The sequence below is a fragment of the Argopecten irradians genome, unplaced genomic scaffold (genome assembly GCF_041381155.1).
Source record: "Argopecten irradians isolate NY unplaced genomic scaffold, Ai_NY scaffold_0285, whole genome shotgun sequence".
In the NCBI taxonomy this organism is placed as follows: domain Eukaryota; kingdom Metazoa; phylum Mollusca; class Bivalvia; order Pectinida; family Pectinidae; genus Argopecten; species Argopecten irradians.
This window is the reverse complement of record NW_027187752.1, coordinates 1-24,224: the sequence shown is the minus strand read 5'-3', so window position 1 is coordinate 24,224 and position 24,224 is coordinate 1. Positions and strand designations below refer to the sequence as shown.

The following is a 24,224-nucleotide window of genomic DNA, read 5'->3' as shown; positions in this document are numbered from 1 at the left end:
TCAACTTGTACTGTACTGTACCCAGAAACATATATACAGTGTTTCTGCTTACTGAACCCTCATTTGCATGCGATCGGGAAAATAATTTCGAATTATTTACTAACTGTAATCAAGGACGTAATCCTTGTTGTAATATTCCTAACTCAAAATTTCCTGCAATCTTTGGAAATATCTTAAATTTCTGATGTTGTGGTTGTCTGTAAAGGAATCAAACTTCAATTTATTTCCGGAATTATATATGTTGGTTTTAACATTATTGTGTCGTATAATTTAGGACTACCAACGCTTAAAGTGAGTGGTAAAGTTTGTGGGGTAACTCCAAGCGTCAAAAAGAAACAGAGTAGCCGGTGACTGGCATGTTTGTGACTATTTGAGGATTTAGGTAAGGTTTGTGCTCGATTTGATGCTTTATTGAAAGTTTTCGAATATGGTCTTTGGCACAATGCGCATATATGAAAAAGTTGATAATCGAATGTTCCATCTTCAGCAAAAATATCTCTATTTAAACCCCTTAACAATTAGACTTTGAACAAGTATGCAAGCGTAACGTTAGTACGATAGTTTGTTTCATCTAAACATGTCGGGATAATTCTAAATTTGGCTATTAATATAATAAACAAATATTATAGACGTTTAAGTATAACGTCATTGTACCCAAATTGATACTGTACCCAAATTGATACATTAATTGAAAAAATACCTAAAACATTTGTTTTGTTAAAGTTTACTTCATTTCACATTGGTGATACCAAAGATGAATCATTTATTGATAATTACACTTCGTTTTATGTAACTATTTCTGTTATTTTCTCTGAAAGATAACTTTGAAATTGATAACTCTGTCTGAATAATGTTAATCCCTAGAAATGTGGCCGTGCGACAATTACTGTTTGTACTATAATAGTGGTTTTTTCAAAGCGTAAGGCCTCCTCAAAGAAAATTTTCTTAAATAATTAAATTTAAGAAATAAACACTGAACAGAAATAGATAAAATATAGTTGCCACACATTATTTTTTTATTTAGTCACGTGCAAATTGCTCTTTTTATAGCGTTATTTCTCCATCTTAATTTTTACTAAAACTGTTACTAGATTCAAGTATTTTGTAACCTGATTGATTCATAATTATGTTTGTAGTCTTTTTACATTGAATTTTTTTACAATCATTAAAAATAATTGATAGTGGTCTTTTGACATATGCACCACATTGGAACTATATAAGCTTAGGGAATGCCATAGAAAACTGAATTTAAATGATTGAAATATCACACAAGTCATTAAGTGGTGTTACCGGGTACCAAATTAGCACAGGTGCTGTTGTGAAAACACTTGTACAATTTTTACAGTAAAATGTATAACTGTATTCAGTATGACTCATTATAATAAACGCAACTACATCCCATTTATAAAGTAAAATCACAAAAATCTATATAAATTGATTTTTCTTAATTTTATACATTTTTTCTTGCTGGGTATCAATTTGGGTACAATCATGTGACAAAACTAGAAATTTCAAGACATGATATTAATCGTTCTAACAATAAAAATAAGCACTGAAATAACAAAAACAAAGCATCAAAATAAAGTTTGTATGCTCTTTTTGAAAACAAAACAGAAAAAAGTGAAGCACACCAAGCAACAAATGTCATATAAGAGAAATCTATGTGTATTGGTATCAATTTGGGTACAATGACGTTATACGAGCTAGATACAGCTATATAAACAGTAGCGTTTCACATCATTTTCAGCAGAAAAAAGGTTTATGACAAAAAGCGAGAGTTATGAATGAATATTTACATGCTCCATGTCTTTGTCAGGTCCGGTAGCACTATTTAGCCAAATCTGATTAAGTGGTGCTACCGGACCGAAAAAAAAAATTAAAAAAAAAACACAAATTAATTCCTTCACACGCTTGCACCCCTACAGATCACCGTGACAAAGGATTTATGAGTGAGAAGGATTCGTGACTGTCTCTTTACATTACTAAACACCACGCGAGACGCCTATGAACCAGGAATAAAAACTGTTTTTCTCAACAAATACTTGTCTTATCGAGTCAAACGAAACACCAATGTAAAGTTTATTAAATTTCACAACGTTAATTACTTGCTTTAAGGACGGAAGATTTAGAGATTATATCTTAAATTTTTGTTTAAAAATATGACAGCTCATGAAATGATGGCTCGCTTCAGAAAGTAAGACAGACAGTAACCCTTGCACCCACAAGCGTACATATACATTAAAGGCTGTGTCGGCCGCCGATTATCAAAGGAAAATCAGTCGTCGCCAAACATCACGGTCAGTGCACAAACACAAAAGCTCCTGTCTTGTACTTCCCCAAAACCCAGTTCAACTTATCCTTCTCATATATGTCCTTGCTGTGGCGTAATCGTCATTTTTGAAGGCGCTCACGCACGTAAACCAAGGAAGAGAATTCGAAGAAGGACCTGTTTGTTGCATGTCCATCACAAGACACAGAAACCTTTTCTGCTAAAATTAAATTTGGAATGCTTCTATTTATATAACTGTAGCTCTTATAGCCTTATACGGCTGCTATTATACTTTATAGTATTATTTTATGGCTACTATTTTTAAGAATTTTAGCCTTATGAGCTAGCTATTTTAGCCTTATCTGTACGTCTATATATATATTACTTCTGTTGAAGTTTCAGAGCTCTAAAGGTAGGATACAATTGACATTGTGTTGGAGAGGGTTCAAATATTTGTTGTGAGGTGGTAGTGTTTATTTATTTATCCTGGATGTAAGATGATAAAATTGTTAAAGTACAATGAATGAAAAGAGGGTTCAGTAGAGATAGGGGTTGAAGCTTGAGACAGCTGATTTTAAATTTAAATGCATTTAAATCGTGGGAACAAGCAGTGTCAGAAGGTAACAGATTCCATGTAAAGTTTGAGGAAAGAAGGAGTGTTTATATTCTGACGTAACAGCATTGATTTGTTGGAACCTGTGTGCTCCCCTGGTTCTCCCGTCGGCCATAGTAAGGTACTCTGTTGGTGTTATTGCAAATTGCTAGCTTTATTAGTTTAACAGCCAGGGTCATTTAAGGACGGGCCAGGTTTGTTGGTGGAGGAAAGCCGGAGTACCTGGATAAAAACCACCGACCAGTGGTCAGTACCTGGCAACTGCCCCACATGGGATTGGAACTCGCGACCCAGGGGTGGAGGGCATGTGGTAATATGTCAGTGCATCTTGACCATGTCAATTGCTAGCTGTTTGTTTACAATTTTGTATAACATGGTGAGCCTGGCTTTGGCACTATGTTGTGAAAGTGGCTCCCAGTTCAGAGATTGAATAATACATGTTACACAGCCAGGCTCCTAGACCTGTAGTTGTTAAGGAGCCCATCATTGAACAGACTCTACTCTAGCAGCATAATATTTAGCATAATGTAGAGTGTGGGTCCCAACATGAAGAGGCATACTCGATAATAGGTCTTACAAGGGTACAGTATGTTTGCACTTTTACTTGTTTGGAGCAAGATGACATGTTGCGACGTAACAAGCCTAATGTCTTGTTATCTTTACTTACATTGGATCTGATGTGATTTCTCCAGGTACTCTTTAATAGACAAACCTGGACTTCTCCACCATGGCCACCTGCTCAAGGGTCATCAAAGCAAATTTGTTTGTAAACTTTTGCACTAACTGGTTCACTATATTTTTTCATACCTGTACCATATTGAAAAGTGACATTAATGCTTAATACGAAAAAAAGTATTTATTTTTTAATATACAAAAGTAGTATTAAATTTTAACCATTCTTTTTACTTTTCAGAATTCAAAATGTTTCTGACCCGTTCCGAGTATGACAGGGGAGTCAACACCTTTTCCCCAGAAGGACGACTCTTCCAGGTTGAATATGCTATAGAAGCTATCAAGGTAAACCATAGGCATAAGACTGTAATATTTAGACATGCTTTTTCTAAATAAGGATTTCTGTATATATGGTATGACCAAATTGGTGCCCAGGTAGCACAAGATACTCTGGCCCTGACACCAGACTTAGACACTAGATGTCTGGTATAGGGCCAGAGTGCAATGACCCTGAAAAAAGACTTAGACACTAGATATCTGGTGTAGGGCCAGAATGCACTGACACGGACACAAGACTTAGACACTAGATGTCTGGTGTAGGGCCAGAATGCACTGACACGGACACAAGACTTAGACACTAAATGTCTGGTGTAGGGCCAGAATGCACTGACCCTGACACCAAACTTAGACACTAGATGTCTGGTGAAGGGCAAGAGTGCAATGACCCTGACACCAGACTTAGACACTAGATGTCTGGTGAAGGGCAAGAGTGCAATGACCCTGACACAAGACTTAGACACTAGATATCTGGTATAGCTTGAGATACTCTGGATCCGACACCAGACTTAGACACTAGATGTTTGGTGTAGCCCGAGATACTCTGGACCTGACACCAGGCTTAGACGCTAGATGTCTGTTGTAGGTCCAGCGTGCACATGACCCTGAAACCAGACTTTGACATTATGAAAGATAGATGTCTGGTGTAGGGTGTAGGTCCAGAGTACACTGACCCTGAAACCAGACTTTGACATTATGACAGATAGATGTCTGGTGTAGGGTGTAGGTCCAGAGTGCACTGACCCTGAAACCAGACTTTGACATTATGACAGATGGATGTCTGGTGTAGGGTGTAGGTCCAGAGTGCACTGACCCTGAAACCAGACTTTGACATTATGACAGATGGATGTCTGGTGTAGGGTGTATGTCCAGAGTGCACTGACCCTGAAACCAGACTTTGACATTATGACAGATAGATGTCTGGTGTAGGGTGTAGGTCCAGAGTACACTGACCCTGAAACCAGACTTTGATATTATGACAGATAGATGTCTGGTGTAGGGCCAGAGTGCACTACCATATCAAAAGCTGGAATTCATCGACACCGTTTGGTATTGGACCAGTCATGCCATGCACCAGACATCTATCTGTCATAATGTCTTAGTCTGGTGTCAGGGTCAGAGTACCTTGGGCTACACCAGACATCTATCTGTCATAATGTCTAAGTCTGGTGTCAGGGCCAGAGTACCTTGGGCTACACCAGACATCTATCTGTCATAATGTCTAAGTCTGGTGTCAGGGCCAGAGTATCTCGGGGTAGTGCCCAGGGTACTTATCTATAGAAAAGGAAACACTAAAAAGGACCAAATCTCGACTATATCCTTTCACATTATTGTACAAAGTACATGTATTAAGCAATAAATTATTTGCAGAAAAATTAAATAAAAAAACCTACATAGTTTTATTATTTCCAGTCTGCATTAATATTTTACACTGTAATTCAAGGTTAGTGAAATTGAGACCTCGAAAAGGTATATATGGGACAATTAATATGTCAAATACGGCTGGTAATTATAAGTAAGTACTATTTGAAGTTCTCAAAAATATGACTACTGTAATGCGTCTTTGTTATAAAATCTGTATTGCAAATGAAATGTATCTATGTTTTGACAAGTTTTAATGAAATCATTTTAATTGTTTATTTGAGAGAATAAATTTGCAAAAATGAGGACACTATTGCAGGTCTTTTTTTTCTTGAAACAGTAATTAAATAATTTTTGAAGACATATGCAATGTTTTGAATGATTCAACTCACTTTAAAACAGATTTTTTAAAATATAATGTGGATTTTATTAATTTTGATAATTAATAATGATTTTCATTTGCAGTTGGGATCCACTGCTATTGGTATTCAAACAAGCGAAGGTGTTGTATTGGCAGTTGAGAAAAGAGTTACCTCCCCTTTAATTGAAACATCGAGTATAGAAAAAGTAATGGAAGTAGATGATCACATAGGTATGTGAATTCTTTTATATTTACATTCAATGGTCATTTCTATTATATAAACTAACCACAATCAAAATAAAGTCTATGTGGATATAAATGACACCCAAAAATGACTAATGGGACAATTTCATGTACCAAGTGATACCGATATTGTTTATGCAGGACCAGTATCTCCAGTGGTGATTGAACGAAACTATTTGTGATCTTCCCGTTGAAATTACGTTAGCACGGGAAGTCATCGCTTGACGTCATTCCATCACCAATAGAAACAATACTCCCACACACAAACATTATCGGGTATCAGGTGGTACGTGAATTATTTTCCATTATGACATCACTACATGGTTATGTCAACTGATCACAACCATGGATCTTGTGGAATATATCATCATTGGTTAAAAGGCCCCAACATGACTTAATAATTATAAGCATTAAACTATCTTCTTATGGAATCTATGATCTATATATATAGATGTCAGAGCTTTGTAGACAATCATCTCATAATGTGTGCATTATGAAGATTGTCTGTAAAGCTCTGGCATATATTATGAACATGATAAAGGAAGGGTTTGATTTTACAAAGAAAGCATGATGAAATGGACATAGACTTTACAGAGGATGTTTCATGCCAGAGCAAGTGTTAATTAGCGGGTGGTGTAGTGGTTAAGCTGCTCGCTTTACCTAGCCGGCTGGGGTTCGATCCCTGGGACGGACTTGAAAAGGTTATGGGTTACCTACCTGATCACGTGGGTTTTCTCCGGGCACTCCGGTTTCCTCCCACACTAAGACCCCTTGCATGCTTACATCTGGGCCATTGAGAGTGATTTACATAAGTTGTATAACTTGTTTCTCAATCAATGTAAAATAAAGTTTATATTTATAAGTGTTTTATCGCAGATATGATAATCTGTTTGAAGGTTGTGCTATGAGCGGACTAATTGCAGACTCTCGGACATTGATTGATAAAGCCAGAGTTGAAGCTCAGGTAACATGGCAGAACTTTTTGTTATGATTTTACAAGATAATAACTTCCTAAAATACTTATAGCAAATTTTAATTGAAATTTGATTGAAGTGGAAGAGATGTGCCAGAAATACATATTAATCTGTTGTTTCTGATTTAAGATCTATCTTGCTGTAAACTTATGTCTGAGTTTAAACTACTGATAGTCTGTTGAAGTTTTTTTTTTTTATGATAAAGTTTAAAGGCAAATCAAAATATTGTCTAGTACAAATAAATATTATCTTTCGGTATATGTCCTTAAACATTCCTTTTGTACCTTTCAGAACATGTAGGTACATTTGTATTTAGTTTGAGTCAGCAGAATATAATTTTGACATATCATATTATTCACAAATTAATTTCACGTAAAAGTTACTGAGTAAATATTAAATTGCAGACATGGAAACCTCAATTAAACCTTAGTTTATGTTAATTACTGATAACAACTGTCCATGTTACTAATTTTGAGCAGCAGTTGATAATGATTTACATTTTACGTTGTCAGAACCACTGGTTTACCTACAATGAGAAGATGTCAGTGGAAAGTGTCACCCAAGCTGTGAGCAATCTTGCCCTACAGTTTGGGGATGATGACGCTGATCCTGGAGCCATGGTTAGTAATTCTGTAACAATCCTACTTGCATATGACAGAATACTGTTTCTTGCATATATATAATTGACATCATGCAAAGATGGAATATCTGTTCTTACAAAGCATATATATTTAATTATTACGTCATGCAAAGATGGAATACCTTCACTCTTTATTTTGCAAAGACAAAATACTTTATTAATAACAATGCTTATTGTATTAAAGATATCATTACCATGATATTTTCATTCTATCATGTATTGCATATACTGGTATATCTACACAGCCAAATAAGTAAAGGTCACTTCTTTGAGGCATAAGAAAAAAAAGAAATATATGAAGCGAAAATATAGATAGTATATATATACCATTTAAGTTTTTAAATGTCCATTCGACCATTATTTGTCCTTGTTCTGATAATTAAATGATCACTTTTAAATGAAATCGACTTTTCAGCACCATACATGCTTTCACTTTGAAATTAGGGGTATGCCTTGTTGCATGTCTGTAGTTTGATAAATGTCCCATTTTCTGGTCAGGAATCATTTTGTATCAATGAATGGGATACTGTTGATAATGAATCATTATAAAAATCATGCTCAAATGGTTTGGTTAAGATTGCACAGCTCTCAAAATTTGTGACCCTTTACTTAACAATGCCAAGTAATATATATACGCCGTGTATTGACAATTCACCATGTATATTTATAAAACAGTGGTGCCATAGTATTTCATATACAGTGTATACTAGTACATGAAAAAAATATATGCTGGTGATAAAATATGGTCAGTCCATAGTAGTAATAAATTCCTTATTAGACCAAAAAAAATAATATGTCTGTTGAGGGTTACATTGGCAAAAAAAAATAGGGTCAGTAGGTCGGGAGGATTTTTGTTTCTATTAGTGTCTTTCACTCTAAAATAATGGCCGGAACCGAGTCCGAAATCGAAATCCCGACTTTTAAAAAAAAAATTGTTGAAAAGTGGAGAGAGAAAAAATTAGGGCCGGGGGTAAAAAATTAGGGTCGATCGGGTAACCCTAAACAGACATATTATTTATTTTGGCCTTACTATGATAATAGCTATTATTCGTTTGTGTGCTTCCTATTGCAGAGTCGACCATTTGGAGTTGCCTTAATGTTTGCTGGAATCGACCATAAAGGACCACAACTGTAAGATTTCTAATCCACTTTTGATCTGCAACTTTTATTTTATAAAGAACTTGTAATATCAAAAACAATATATATTAAAAAAAAAAATCCTAAATGAGTGATATTTATGAATTTAGTTCAGTAAATTATTGAAACTTGAGCCCTTCAGGAGTACTACTCTGCTGATGAAGCTACAGTAAAAGATATTTACACATGTAACATATATTTTTGTTCATTCCTCGTCTAGGTTTCTATTACCTTAAATGTACATATATAACGAACTGTGGCTATAAAGTAAATTTTGTCCCCAGAAATTTTGTATAACAATTATGCTTTGTTGTATCTGGTTTCAAGTTCCATGGCAGTGTGTAACTGTAATCTAGATTCGAGGTTATTTTATACACATCACGCTTAAAGAAAATCTACTGAATGCATGTTCACATTATCAAAGTATTTGATTCTTTCTTATAGATACCACATGGATCCATCTGGGACGTTTATCCAGTACGATGCCAAGGCCATAGGGTCTGGGTCTGAGGGAGCACAGCAAGCTCTTCAGGATGTATACCACAAGGTAAAACACGACAGATGTTGGTGAAAACATTGGACTGATTAACCATACATACTTCACAGAGATTTCGATATTACTGTCTATAGAACAGATTCATGAAAGATGGATAGAATCCTAATATCAGTGTCTTTCAAAGAGATAGGAATAACTCGACCTAAATGAAAGGTTTTGGCTAGTCTGCATGAAGCTTTTCGTCTGCTGGCATGCCAAAATATCTGTCCCTTTGCTGAGGATTACAGAACCATTATTATTTTTATTACCTTTTTTATGCAATGAGCTTAGTGTTTCTTTTGTTTCATAACTCAGGTGACCGTTAAGGCCTAGGGGGCCTCTTGTTTTGGATATACAGAATTCTTTTTGAAGTACACGTATTTCGACAATGCTACACCTCTCAGTTTAACTCAAAAGTTTGTGTTTTTGTTTCAGTCAATGACTCTAAAGGAGGCCTGTAAAAATGCCTTGACCATTCTTAAACAGGTGATGGAGGAGAAACTAAACTCCTCCAATGTTGAGGTCAGTACCATAGATCAAACTACAGGAAACATCTGTAGTAAGAAAGTCAATCTAGATTGATAAATACCAATAGACATATTATTTGTATTAAAATATAAATTAGATAACTTTGAGTTTTTGCATGTTTGCAATTTAATCTTCTTTGAACTGTTTTCAATCTGACACTATTGACGGATCGCCAGCTGTCAATCAAACAGCACGTGACTTTGTATTTTGTATTGTGAGTGCTACCATGTTTGCTCCGACATTGAATAGAAACACGTACGTTTGTGAGCACGAGGCGTGGCTATATTACACCTGACGATCGGTCAATTGTCTCTATGAAACTTTACTTATTTGCTGTCAAAAGGACTTTGGGCCCTTTATGGCCCCAATTCCATCAAATTTTCAAAACGGTTATTTAGTATTTAAATTGTTGGATTTTAGTTATTTAGTACATCCCTAAATGAACTGTAATGATCTTTTTCTAATTTTGCAGCTTCAGTTGCCATGGTAACCACTGGGAATATGCATAAATTATGAAAATGTGGAAATTTGGCAATTTTGGCCATTTTTGTGAAAGTTTTGTTTTAGAAACCATAGAGCGCATCATTGAACAAACTTCATATTTCTCTTAAAGATATATTACATACATACATATTCTCAGTAATTATGATTGTTCATAGATGCACTCTATATGCCTAGTTTCATAGACAAAAACTTAAAAAAAAAAAAAGGCCAAAATTGTAAAAATTTCCACATTTTAATAATTTATGCATATTTTGGATGGTTACCATAGCAACTACAGCTGCAAAATAAGAAAACAGTCATTATAGTTGAATAAGGGATGAACTAAATATTTGAAATACTACAAATGAATCGCTAGATAACAGTTTTGAAAACTTCATGGATTTGAGAGCCAAAAGGGGCCCAACCATACATAGTCCTTTGTACTTGGTAGTTCTGATTTTCGAAGATGTCGCGTTTTGGTGTGAAAATCAAAGCTCAGTAAGGACTTTTTTTATAAAAAAAAATGAACTGTTTGATTGTATAACTGTAAACCAACTTAAATTGGTGTACCATTAAGTTTCATGTATTTCGTAAGAAATTGCAAATTGCCACAAAAATGTTTTAAGCACAGGTAAGCTACAATCATGTGACTCTAGATCGCAAAATTAAATCACATTGATATGCTTGTTAGACATAAAAATGTGATTATAGTGGCTCTAACAATAGGTTGATTTACTACTGTAACCATCCTGGGGACAAGATTAAGATATTTTACATTAATTTTGCAGATGGGAACAATAACACCACAGAAGAAATTCCACATGTTTACCAAGGAGGAACTTGAAGATGTCATCAAAGATATCTGATCTCTTCCTGTGTTACATATCATAGTGCTACTTCTCATCATCTGTCCATCGACACTTCATCATTTCTGTTTTGAGAACATGACTTTGCTATTGTTATATACTGAACACTAGTTTCTACTGCAGGAACTAAAGGTTTCCGTAACAGTTTTACTACATTCAGAATATTCAATACTTTGACATATGAGAACTGAGGAGAAACTATTTATTACCAGTGTATAGACTGTAAAAAGGGCTAACTATTTTACATTTATAGACGAAAGTGAATTTCTTCAATTTTAAATAAGCTAGAGTAGTTCATTATTACATCACTAGGTTCTCCAGAAAATGAGTTGCTGGAGTAAAATATTGTTGATAACACACAAAGTTCTCAAGGTCAACATACATCACTTGAATATCCAGCACTGCACGTTCATATTCTAATTGAAAATTCTGTGAGTGAAACTCTTTTGTATTGATCAAAAGAAAATAAAATGTTAATAGGATACAGGTTGTATTGTTTTAATTAGTGCCATAGTTGTTGAAATGTTTGAATTACACTTTTATGCCACTTGGGATGCCAATAATTGAGAGAAAATATATAGGATGTTAATCAGTGTTCATTTTATAAGAGATTTTATGAAATGAGTCTTGAAAAGTTTTCAGTTTTGTGAGTCTGGATGAGCCAAAATTACAACTTCGAGACAAGTTTCATAAAATTTCATACTTAATTCAAAGTACATAAATGTACTTTTTATCACATTACTACAACAACCTACATTCTGAAGAATCTCAATATTACAGTACATCAACAAGAGATCCCAGAGATCTTGACACCCACCAAACATGACCAAAAAATGATCTACCGTTATGTCTGACAATGGAAAAAGAAAACTTTTTTCTGATTTTCTCATCTTTTCCCTCTCCCTTTCAAATATTGAATGTACAAGTTGCTTAGCAGAAACGCTTCAATTGTCAATTTAATATGGTCACTGTCTGCCATGTTCTGCTTGTATTTGTTCCAAAATGGAAATGCAGAAGAAGCAGATGTCGTCTGTTCATTCCATCATATTTCAGATTTATACTCCCTATCTACAGTCAACACCTATCAGTCTAGAATCAGAGAGGTTCCACTTCACAATATCGACTTGTGAAGATATGCACCAACAATGGCTTGTACAAGCCCAAACCTTGACACTTTCTTCTGATCTTGCTCAGAACTTTCGACTCCGAGGTATTTTTGTGATCCAGGAAGTGACATCATAATACCAGAGTAATGGTGACATAGACGCATCATTGATGGTTCTCTGGAGGGTTTCATATCAGGTTCTGTTCTTTTGTGCAAGTCAAGTTCTCAGCACACAAAAGCGATCTCTGAAATAACACGAAACAGTGCTACAGTTAAGATGTGTTTACAGGTAAAACACTCATTAAAATTTGTTGATTACCCCTAAAAAAGTGTATGGACGTGTATTCGTTACCCCTACAATATTTGTGTTGCGCAATGCAATTATTATTAAACAAGAAAGAGTTAATTGGTATAAAGTATTGCAATACATTATTACATGTACTGGTAAAACAGTTAAAAATTTGGTAAAAGAAAGTTAAAATTTGGTAAAACAAAGTTAAAATTTTTTTACCAGATTGTCTTTTGTCATGGCTATAATTTGGTAACAAATGAAAAAATTGGAAGATTGTGAACATAAGATAAATCTGGATAAATCTGGAAGGTTGTTTGTTTGTTTGTTTGATTAATTAACGTCCTATTAACAGCCAGGGTCATGTAAGGACGGCCTCCTATGTATGCAGTGTGTTGTGTGTATGTGTGGGAGGTGCGTGTTTTTGGGAGACTTCGGTACCAGGTATATTCATGTCGTGTCTTCTTGTATAGTGGAACTGTTGCCCTTTTTATAGTGCTGTATCACTGAAGCTTATTGCTGAAGACACCAAGCAATACACCCACCCGGCCACATTATACTGACAACGGGCGAACCAGTTGGTTTCAGTCCCGTTATGCTGAGCGCTAAGCAGGAGAATTGAATTGAAGAGTTTTGCGTGCCGCAACGTAGTCGTTTCTGGGCACAAAGCAGGAGCAGAAACTACCACTTTTATAGACTTTGGTGTGTCTCGGCTAGGGGACAGAACTCAGAACCTATTGATGAATCTGGAAGGTTGTGAACATTTGATAAATCTGGAAAGTTGTGAATCTGGATAAATTTGGAAGGTTGTGAACCTATTGATAAATCTGGAAGGTTGTGAACCTATTGATAAATCTGGAAGGTTGTGAACCTATTGATAAATCTGGAAGGTTGTGAACCTATTGATAAATCTGGAAGGTTGTGAACCTATTGATAAATCTGGAAGGTTGTGAACCTATTGATAAATCTGGAAGGTTGTGAACCTATTGATAAAATCTGGAAGGTTGTGAACCCAATGGTAAATTTGGACCTAATGATAAATCTGAAAAAGGTCTTTTCTCTACTTTTTAAACTTTTTCAAACATACTACGGTGAAAAAATTTGAGACAGATCGCTTCAGTACCTTTTGAGAAATAGCGGTAACAAACTTCAATTATCACAAGAGGCCCAAAGGGCCTTAACGGTCATCTGACTACCTTGGCAATAGTAAAATAATTTTCATATGGTGTCACTTTGTCAGGACCATGTCAGGATCATTTTCAATTTCTTTCAACAAATTTTATTTCAAACAAGAGGACAAAGGGCCTTTACATGTAGGAAATTAATTAGATATAGTGTCATGGTAGCTATCTTCGATTTTGGAATCAACCAGAGATGTAACAACACTTTGTCGGGACCATGTCAGGATCATTTCATGCAAGTTTCAGCCAAATCGCACTGGTAGAACTTGAGAAGAAGATCAAAATGTGTTTTTAAGATGGCGGTGTGGCAGCCATCTTGGATTTCGGAAGGCCATCTTGGATTTCGGATCGATCCTAACAATAACAACACTTTGTCGGGACCATGTCAGGATTATTTCATGCAAGTTTCAGCCAAATCGCACTGGTTGAACTTAAGAAGAAGTTCAAAATGTGTTTTCAAGATTGCAGCCATCTTGGATTTCGGATGACGATCCGAAAAATAACAACACTTTGTCAGGACCATGTCAGGATCATTTCATGCTAGTTTCAGCCAAATCGCACTGGTAGAACTTGAGAAGAAGTTCAAAATGGGTTTTCAAGATGGCGCCTGTGGCGGTCATCTTGGATTTCTGATGGACCCGAAAAATAACAACATTTGTCAGGTTCATTTCATGATCATTTCATACAAGTTTCAGCCAAATCCAACAGGTAGAACTTGAGAAGAAGTTCAAAATGGGTTTTCAAGATGGCGGCTGGTGCGGCCATATTGGATTTCAGATCGACCCGAAAAATAACAACACTTTGTCGGGTTCATGTCAGGATCATTTCATGCAAGTTTCAGCCAAATCGCACCGGTAGAACTTGAGAAGAAACTCAAAATGTGTTTTCAAGATGGCGGCTGGTGCGGCCATCTTGGATTTAGGATCGACCGAAAACATAACAAAACTTTGTCGGGACCATGTAAGGATCATTTCATGCAAGTTTCAGCCAAATTGAACTGGTTAGAACTTGAGAAGAAGTTCAAAATGTATTTTCAAGATGGCGGCTGTGGCGGCCATCTTGGATTTCGGATCGACCCGAAAAATAACAACACTTTGTCGGGACCATGTCAGGATCATTTCATGCAAGTTTCAGCCTAATCGCACCAGTAGAACTTGAGAAGAAGTTCAAATGTGAAAAAGTTAACGCACGGCGCATGGCGGACGGCGCACGGCGCACGGTGGACGACGACGGACGAAACATGACGACTATAGGTCATCCTGACCCTTCGGGTCAGATGACCTAAAAATCCAAGATGACTCCTTGGCGGCCATCTTATTGATCAATCGGTCCCAAATCACAATATGCACAACTAGGGCCCTAGGGAACCTACATGTGAAATTTGAGAAAAGATCCATTCAATACTTTCTGAGAAATAGCGATAACAAACTTTGAATATAAAAATCCAAGAATGGCTGCCTGGCAGCAATCTTGTTGACCGATCGCGTCCCAAATTACAATATGCACAACTAGCGCCCTAGGGGAACCTACATATGAATTTTGAGACAGATCCCTTCAGTACTATCTGAGAAATAGCCATAACAAACTTTGAATAACAAAATCCAAGATGGCTGCCTGGCAGCCATCTTGTTGACCGATCGGTCCCAAAATGCAATATGCACAACTAGGTCCCTAGGGGAACCTACATATGAAATTTGGGACAGATCCCTTCAGTACTATCTGAGAAATAGCCATAACAAACTTTAACTATCAAAATCCAAGATGGGCGGCCTGGCGGCCATCTTGTTCACCGATTGGTCAAAAAATGCAATATGCACAACAAGGGCCCTAGGGAAACTTACATATTAAATTTGAGAAAGATCCCTTCAGCACTTTTTTGATAAATAGGGATATCAAACCTTAACTATCAAAATCCAAGATGGTCGCCTGGCGGCCATCTTGTTTTTCCTATCAGCCTCAAAATCTGTATGGCACAAATATGGACCAAGGGGACCCTCCATGTGAAGTTTGAACAAAATCCCCTGCAGCAGTTTTTTAAGAAATAGTGATAACAAGCATTGTTTACGGACGGACGCCGGATGGCGGACGACGGACCACGGATGCAGAGCGATTTGAATAGCCCACCATCTGATGATAGTGGGCTAATAAATCTGAAAGGTTGTGATCTAATGATAAATCTGGAAGGTTGTGAACCTATTGATAAATCTGGAAGGTTGTGAACCTATTGATAAATCTGGAAGGTTGTGAATCTAATGTTAAATCTGGAAGGTTGTGAACATAATGTTAAATCTGGAAGGTTGTGAACCTAATGTTAAATCTGGAAGGTTGTGCTAACAAATATATTGTTGCTACCTGTTTGTGAAGTCTTGAATTGCGGAACAGAAACGGAGTCCCGGTAATTGACCTTTGACCTCTGACTTGATCATATCACAATGACCTAGTCCTACCTCCAGCCACAGGGAACTAAAACAAAGTTAGCATTAAACTGAAGGCTTTAATTTGATTGTACTTGCTCATCTAATAGTATGACCATAAATTTTAAGAATCACTTTTAATTTGAATATTACCCAGTATGTTTTTCATTGAATTTTAAAATATGACCTTTTTGATCTGACAATGATAAAAGGGTAATTAATTTCAGAAATGTTTAACAGAAACAAACTCTACAAAAATTAGTTTTTTAATGCTTAATTGATAACTTTCATAACAATAAGTTTAAAGATCCTACATTCTATACAAGTTGGTTGATTAAAACTTAATGCAATAAGTTTATATTAATAATTTCAGTACTTTGTACATCTACACTTACCCTTTGGGTTTAAGTAATTGTGTTGACATGGATAGTATTATTCTAACATAATCTAGTCCATCTTTGCCACCATCAAAGGCATGTGGATCTTCATATCTTGGAAAAAAAAAAGCAAAAACACAAAAAATAGTAAAATCTAACTTGATGTTATAACACTACATACATACATGTACTCTCAATTAACTGCCATTACTTAATTTGGCACAACCAAATTTTTGTGTCAAATAACAAAGATTTTTAACAAATTAGCACAATAATGTTTTAATTAAATACTTGCGGAAAATGTCATTAGCACAATTATATTTTTGTGCAAAATTTTTAGTGCAATTTAATGCTACAATAAGATTACTTAAACAAGAAATATGAAATTGAAAAAGATGTTCAATGTGATACATGGTTTGAACTTGTTCTGTTGTCTTTTAAAGTATCTACAGGTCGGGGAAAACCACCAACTTGCATATTATATGCAAACTAGCCTATCATAGCCAAATTGAAGTATGGATTTCTTTTTTCCCAAACCTGATCTGTATGCAAACTTACTGAGTCAACTCGATTTCCATGTTGTTTATATCCCTCAGTGCGTACATAGGGAGGATTGGCGATGACAAGGTTATACAGACCATGTGACTTCAACGTCGAGAAGGAGTCTAAAACACAATATACAGCTTAGCACAGCACCAGTAGTACTGGTATATTTGTAAGAATTTTGAAGTACAGATTCATACATGGCAATATCACACATGGGAACATTTTCCATTTCAGAATATTTTATTGTTTGATGATAAGACAACAGCTAAAAAAGCCCTCTCCTTGTGAAACAAAGAGGCCCAAGGGCCTAAATGGTCATCTGAATACCTTGGCAAAAGTCGTAAAGGAAATTAATAAGATATGGTGTCATGGTAGCCATCTTCGATCTGGGATCAACCAGAGATATTACAACATTTTGGTCAAGATCATATCAGGATTATTTCAAGCAAGTTTCACCCAAATCACACTGGTAGAACTTGAGAAGAAGTTTGAAATGTGTTTTCCAAGATGGCGGCTGTTGCGGCTAATCTTGGATTTCAAAATCACCCCGAAAAATAACAACACATTTGTTAGGACCATGTCAGGATCATTTCATGCAAGTTTCAGCATTGGTAGAACTGAAGAAGAAATTCAAAATGTGAACAGTTTATGCACAGTGGACGGCGCACAACGACGGACGAAGCATAATGACTACAGGTCATTCAAACCCTTCGGGTCAGATGACCTAAAAATATATAATACATATACTGTACAACGTACAATTGCAAAATATTTGTCAATCTGTCCATTGTTTTCAATTCACATGTATTAATCAGGCAAATATATGAAAATTAGCCATCTGTAAATAAAAGCATTTAGTATTATTTATCCTTTATTAGGAGAGGCGCCCTTTTTAGGTCAAATATGGTATCTAGACTTAACGAAATTAAAGTGTTATTTGCTCTCCAAATCTGACCGAGCACTTAGAAAAACCCTAAATCGTTCAATCCTATGAAGCCAAGCTACCTTACCCGGTTGAGAGTAGTCCATGTTGAGTGTGGTGAGTCTTGTGTGTACACCAGTATTTACAGCATTCTCTTTAGTTAACTCACAGGCTTCCTTACTCCTATCTACAGCTACCACTTCAGTCTGAAACAAGGGATCTCATATCTCATGCTGATCATGTGTATACATACAGATGTAATAAGCTACATGTTACATTGGACAGATTTTCTATAGGGAATAAAATGGCCTATAGAACTGTCTTCTCTCCTAAACTATGAGACATCATTGGTGACTGTTTATATTATGTCATCTAAAATCTAAAAATTAGTTTTATCACTACAGTGGGTTCAAAAGACATCAGCAAAAATTGTAATTATGCTTCAGTTATTTTACCTTTACTATAAATAGTCTGCTTAATTCATAGCACAATGGGTTTAAATTTTGAAGATGATGAAGTTCACTGTAGTTTAAAATATCTTAAAATGCATCTAATGATTTACTTCATCTGTGTAGTAATTAATATCTGACCAGAGAAAACTCATCACCTTTGCCAATTACCGTATTCGACCCAATTAGCGCCAAGGGCTCTCAAAAATTTGAGGCAAATCAGGGGGCAACTAATAGAAATAAATTTTGGACTTTTCATAAAATTGTTCTACAAAGTAAGCCATAAATCAATTTGCAAAAGAAATCAGTAAGAAAACTAACACAGCTCTTCATATTTTCAGTCTGGATTTAATTCGAAGTAAGTGAAATTGAAGCTCAAAAAGAGGAAGGGGTGCTTATTGGGATGGGGTGCTTTTTGGGTCAAATACAGTATTCTGATGTTTTGTACCTGATGTAATTTGTTCAGCAGATAAACAGATATTGCACCACTGCCACATCCTAACTCCAGTATCCTTGTAGGTGTTGATCCAGGGTCCTGCTCATTAATCTTGTTCATGATGTCATTGCAAGCAAGCTGGGCAAGCTCCTGGTAAAATGTTTTTTGTATTAGTATTAAAAAGTTTTCAATAATATAGAAACACAATTTGATTATTTTGATTCATTTTTTTGAACATTTGTGAAGCTAACTATAAATATTTTCACAATGTCATCTTTATGATACAATTATGATATTTTGTATCAGTATATAACATTATATAGGAAAACAATCTATTTAATTTGGAAGTTTGATTTTCCTTAGCATCCTCGTCTGGATACCTAACTTCAGTTTGGATATCAAAATTCAGTCTGGATATTTAAAGTGAACAGTCGGGCAAGGATGGCTAAAGTCGGTAAAAATGGTGTGAATGTGTCCAGTATAATTTCTTATGAAATAGAAAAATAAAATCTCTTGCCAAAATCTGTCTGCGTACGAAGAAATTAATTTAAAGTATAGGAATCCTAAAACATCCTCCCGGCTGACTATGTCCGTGGTTACATTTACACGCAGCCTCGCTTTCAATGCTTTCAACTTTCCTTTACTTTAATAGTCAGAACTGGGAAACGTAAGCAGAACTTGGCCGTCATATTAATATATGAGAACTTTTGGAAGGCCAATGAACGCATTTAGACTGGTTTTCTTTGCCCGACTATTCACTTTAAGTTCAGTCTGGATATCTAAGCTCAGTCTGGATATCAAAGCTCAGTCAGGATATCTAACTTCAGTATGGATATCAAAGCTCAGTCTGGATTTCATTCTGGATATCTAAACTAAGTCTGGATATTCAAGTTCAGTCTGGATATTTAAGTTCAGTCTGGATATCTAAGTTTAGTCTGGATAACTAAGTTCACTGTGGATACCTTAGTTCAGTCTGGATATCTAATTTCAGTCTAGATATCTATGTCCAATCTGGATAGCTTATATCCATTCTGGATATAATTAAGTTCAGTCTGGATATCTAATTTCATTTTGTATATCTTAGTTCACTCTCGATCTAGGTTTAGTCTGGATATCTAAGCTCAGTCTGGATATCTGAGTTCAGTCAGGATATTTTAATTGGTTCAGTCTAGATATCTAAGTTCAGTCTGGATATCAAAGTTCAGTCTGGATATCTAAGTTCAGTCTGGATATCTAATCTCAGTCTGGATATCAAATCTCAGTCAGGATATCTAACTTCAGTCTGGATATCAAATCTAGGTCAGAATATCTAACTTCAGTCTGGATGTCAAAGCTCAGTCTCGATATTTTACTTCAGTCTGGATATCTAAACTAATTCTGGATATTCTAGTTCAGTCTGGATATCTTAGTTCAGACTGTATATCTAAGTTCAGTCTGGATATCTAAGTTCATTTTGTATATCTTATTTCACTCTGGATATTTTAGTTTAGTCTGGGTATCTAAGCTCAGTCTGGATATCTGAGTTCAGTCAGGATATTTTAATTGGTTCAGTCTGGATATCTAAGTTCAGTCTGGTAACTTAGTTCAGAGTGGATATCTAAGCTCAGTCTCGAAATCTTAGTTCATTTTGTATATCTATATCCAGTATGGATATCAATGTTCAGTCTGGTTGTTCTGTCTGGACACTTAGCTAAGTCTTGATCATTGCTTACCTCTGTCTCAGGTCTAGGGATGAACACAGGTGACCTCATCTTCAGTGTAAGGTCATGGAAATCCCACTCCTCAATAATGTACTGCACAGGCATTCTGTGTGATAACGTACCAGAAGTTAATTATAATGCACATGATATATGGTCCCTATACAACAAGGATATACTAAAATCTAGCTGACACCAAGAAGTGTTTCAGAAATATAAATTACTCAAAAGCATTTTTTTTTTTACAATTTTTATGTTGTGAATTTACAGATAATTCTACAGAAGAGAGTCTATGGTTGAATTGAATTAGTTTGATTGCATTATTAGTGAAATTTTCATTTACTCCAACATTTGTGATTATATCAGTTCTTCACTAAACTCTGCAAGTAAGTAAAGAATGGAGTTCTTGAAATTCTTATAAAATTTTGTAAAATTTGATTTACCAGAAATGAATTTACTTTGAGTTGAAAATTGTCATTAGCCTAATCATCTTCTGAACAACTGGGCCCAGGTCTCTAAACCTCTTGATATTTGAGAAGAAGTTGCTTAAAGGAAAAATTGATTCTGGCTGGATAACACCCCACATTTAGCATATAAAAAGCTAAAAAGACACCTGCTATATGGGAAGCTAACAATGACTGAAAGATGATATTACAGATAACAATACAAATGGAAATTTTGTATTTAGAAAATCATCTTATGATGAATGTTTAGTGATTCATGCAGAAAAGTTACCTTTTGCGTTGCTTTCTACACATTTCATCAATCCTGGTTAACTGGGCTTTACAAAGGATAGTGTCCATTGACACACCATGGATCTAAAAACAGGAGAAAATGGAAACATGAGGCCCAGAGGGCATGTATCGATCACCTGGTTTGTTATGCCATAATATTTTCTGAGTACAGATTCAGTGTTTATTTCCTCAATGATTGTTTTAGATTTACCTCTTATTTCCATATATATTGAGCCCACCACTCCTACCCTGGGGGTTGGGTGAGTGACCAAGATATACACAAACTCTGTTCATATTCCCCCAAGGATGCTTCTGGCCAAATTTGTTTATAATCCATGACTCTATAACTCTATGACTAGTAGTGATTTGTAGGATTTACCTATGTTTACTAGAATTTACCAGGCCATATGTTCCATTTGTGGATTTGTACCAGTTGTACTGAATTGATATGTATACGGTACCACCTACAGGAACGTGTTTGGATTTTTCCATGATGTTGGCACCCATATGAAAGATATTCTTCGAATATAAAAGCTAAGTGTTTTCTGTGTTAAAATAAAATGGACATAAAAGTAATCCCTAAATAGTTTCGCCATACATTGAAATAAATAATTCATGTAATTTCATCAAATATACATTTGTAAATGCTCTCTGTCTTGTTTTCAACAAAGAAAACATTTCAATGACAAATGAAAAATCTCAGGGCTGCTATCTTGGATACAAGTGGTATGTGTCGCTTCTCGAAACAAACCACTTGTAATGGTACAGTTCTGCTGTTACGGCACGTTCCATTTGATATACAACTGGTACAAATCCACAAATGGAATGCACTGTACTATTAAGCATTGAATGTCTTTCAGTTGGCGTTCATATATAGCCAATATGAATGCCAACTAGACAGAGGCAAATTCCATGAAGCGCGCTTAGTTAATTTATTAAAGGATTTGTGCAGTCAAAAAAGATAATTTCAATTTATGCTGGAAATGGCTTTATTAGGCCGTGTAGAAACCTCTACGTGCCGCGCGCGCGACCGGAATAACCTGTAAACCGCCGATATCGAGGTCAAATTTTCTGACCACCCGATTATGCATATTTTCTAGCTCTAAACCGTATGACGTCATAATAGTCCGTGGCTTATAGCTGTACTATAACTGATGTGCTATCACTTATATTGACCGGTCACAAGAAAAACCGATCAAAGATTTTTTTATGATTACTTTTGAGTGAAGTTAATCTTACAATAACTTTGGCTCGAATATAAATAACTAAAAGAGTGAAATTCAATGTTTCAAGACTCTAATTTATGCTCTAATAGCAGGTATCTTCATGTAATTATAAAGAAAATCCACACAGAAATAAAAGTTTCAGATTTTTTGTCGAGGAGTTCAGCAACGAAAGAGCTTTAATAAGATAATATTTTCCTGTAGTCTGTATCTTTGATACATTGTGAATTGCAAAGTTTGTGACTGTAAAATGAAATTTTACGTAACAATTTAAGAAATCCTTGATTAAAGCATCAAGGATATGATGCTTGACATACGTACACACCGATGATTGATCATTACAACCAATTGTGTTGTGTGTTGCTAACCGAATAAATCGAGATACATTTATTGCAATACCGTAAAACGTTTCAACATGTGTTAGAAAGAATTTACTTTTGATATTATAAAAGATCAAATAATTGAGATATTAAGCAAAACAAACTATTTTTTCAGACCGTGCGGTCGCTTTCAATTTTTAATGGATATACGAGTAGATACACCGATATTATAGATATATAATTAGCCATGCCTTTGGTTTGATGGTTATGTAATACCTTCACCAGGATGTTGTTTACCTGTACACAACGCCATTCATCGAACTCACCTGTAATTACCTGGCCGCGGGTAATTTGCTGTTCGGTGGACTATATCGGGTATTTGCTATTGTCTTACTGTCAATTAGGTTAGGACATCTGTTAATTGGATTGTGATTTGAATAATGGAAACCCCGTACATCTATGCTTTAGGTTTTTTATTGTCACCTCCAATTTTAAAATGAAGATGTAAAAGCAAATGGAAATAAAATATACCTGATCATACATAGGAATATATATTACATACACATATATATATGTCGTACACAGGTAAAACAAAAATGGAAGGTGACTTATTCAGAAACAAAAATGGTTCTAAGAACTATTTCAACTATAGGTTTAAGAACCTTAAAAAATATTCCAGTCTAGTACTTGTGGCATATAGCAATCTTCCGTAATTTCTAAGGTATTAGTAAAAATCCTAAGCATGTATTTTCACCGTTTCAAATCTAAATGTACATGTATAGTCATACAAGAAGGGTTACAACATTATCACACTAAATATACTTATTTAAATATCACTTAGTATATTCTTTAAAAAGGTACAATATATAATGGTATTATATCTATTTATAATGCCTGTATACAAGTAATTTCAATTTTCATTTGAACACATTACGTGGTTACTTTTTGGATTATACGATAAATGTTCATATATACTATTAAATCTCGGTATGATATACAAAACGGTCGACAATGACTATACTATTTTAAGAATTTAGTATAATTTCGAAATAATAAATTTAAATCTACACTTAAACTTTAATTTAGGAACATATATTAGAAATACCATTGATGTATTTCTGCTTTCTAGTAAATGTTATGGATAAAGTTTCAAAGGCAACAATATAGAAATACATATCATTTTCGGTATAAGTTCGGTACTGTTACTCCAATATCACATAACTGATAACCGTCCACATTTTATTTTTACTCAAAAACTGTGCCGTGTTTGCATCGTTCTAGCAGAAGTTTGAAATAAAATCATGGATTCTAGATATATTCATTTGGGATTTTACTCGTAAAAAGACAGTGTTACATCATACTGTTTTTATTACACTGAAATTTACATCATATGCTATCTAAATCTCAGTCCAGACTGATCCGAACATCATTTTGATATCGCTATCAAATTGGACTGATTATCTAATCTAAAGTTAGATATATGCTTGTTTGAATTTTTGAAATGGTGTAAGT

General features: G+C 35.2%; 2 protein-coding genes across 2 annotated transcripts; one reads left to right on the top strand and one right to left on the bottom strand.

Moving 5' to 3' along the window:
- The first annotated feature begins 3,747 nt into the window (after positions 1-3,747).
- On the top strand, positions 3,748-11,505 carry LOC138312347 (proteasome subunit alpha type-5). Its single transcript, XM_069253257.1, has 8 exons — positions 3,748-3,899; positions 5,718-5,844; positions 6,753-6,820; positions 7,343-7,450; positions 8,543-8,601; positions 9,052-9,154; positions 9,578-9,664; positions 10,942-11,505. Exons 1-8 carry the CDS (start codon positions 3,804-3,806, stop codon positions 11,017-11,019), a joined length of 726 nt encoding a protein of 241 aa, XP_069109358.1. The 5' UTR covers positions 3,748-3,803; the 3' UTR covers positions 11,020-11,505.
- LOC138312348 (MTRF1L release factor glutamine methyltransferase-like) lies at positions 11,502-21,661 on the bottom strand. The gene is given in 10 exon segments (XM_069253258.1): positions 11,502-12,369; positions 15,947-16,057; positions 16,404-16,499; positions 16,944-16,975; positions 16,977-17,050; positions 17,942-18,059; positions 18,751-18,888; positions 20,451-20,544; positions 21,171-21,253; positions 21,569-21,661. Coding segments are annotated over 10 exon segments (867 nt in total). The 3' UTR covers positions 11,502-12,341.
- Between the last annotated feature and the right edge of the window lie 2,563 nt (positions 21,662-24,224).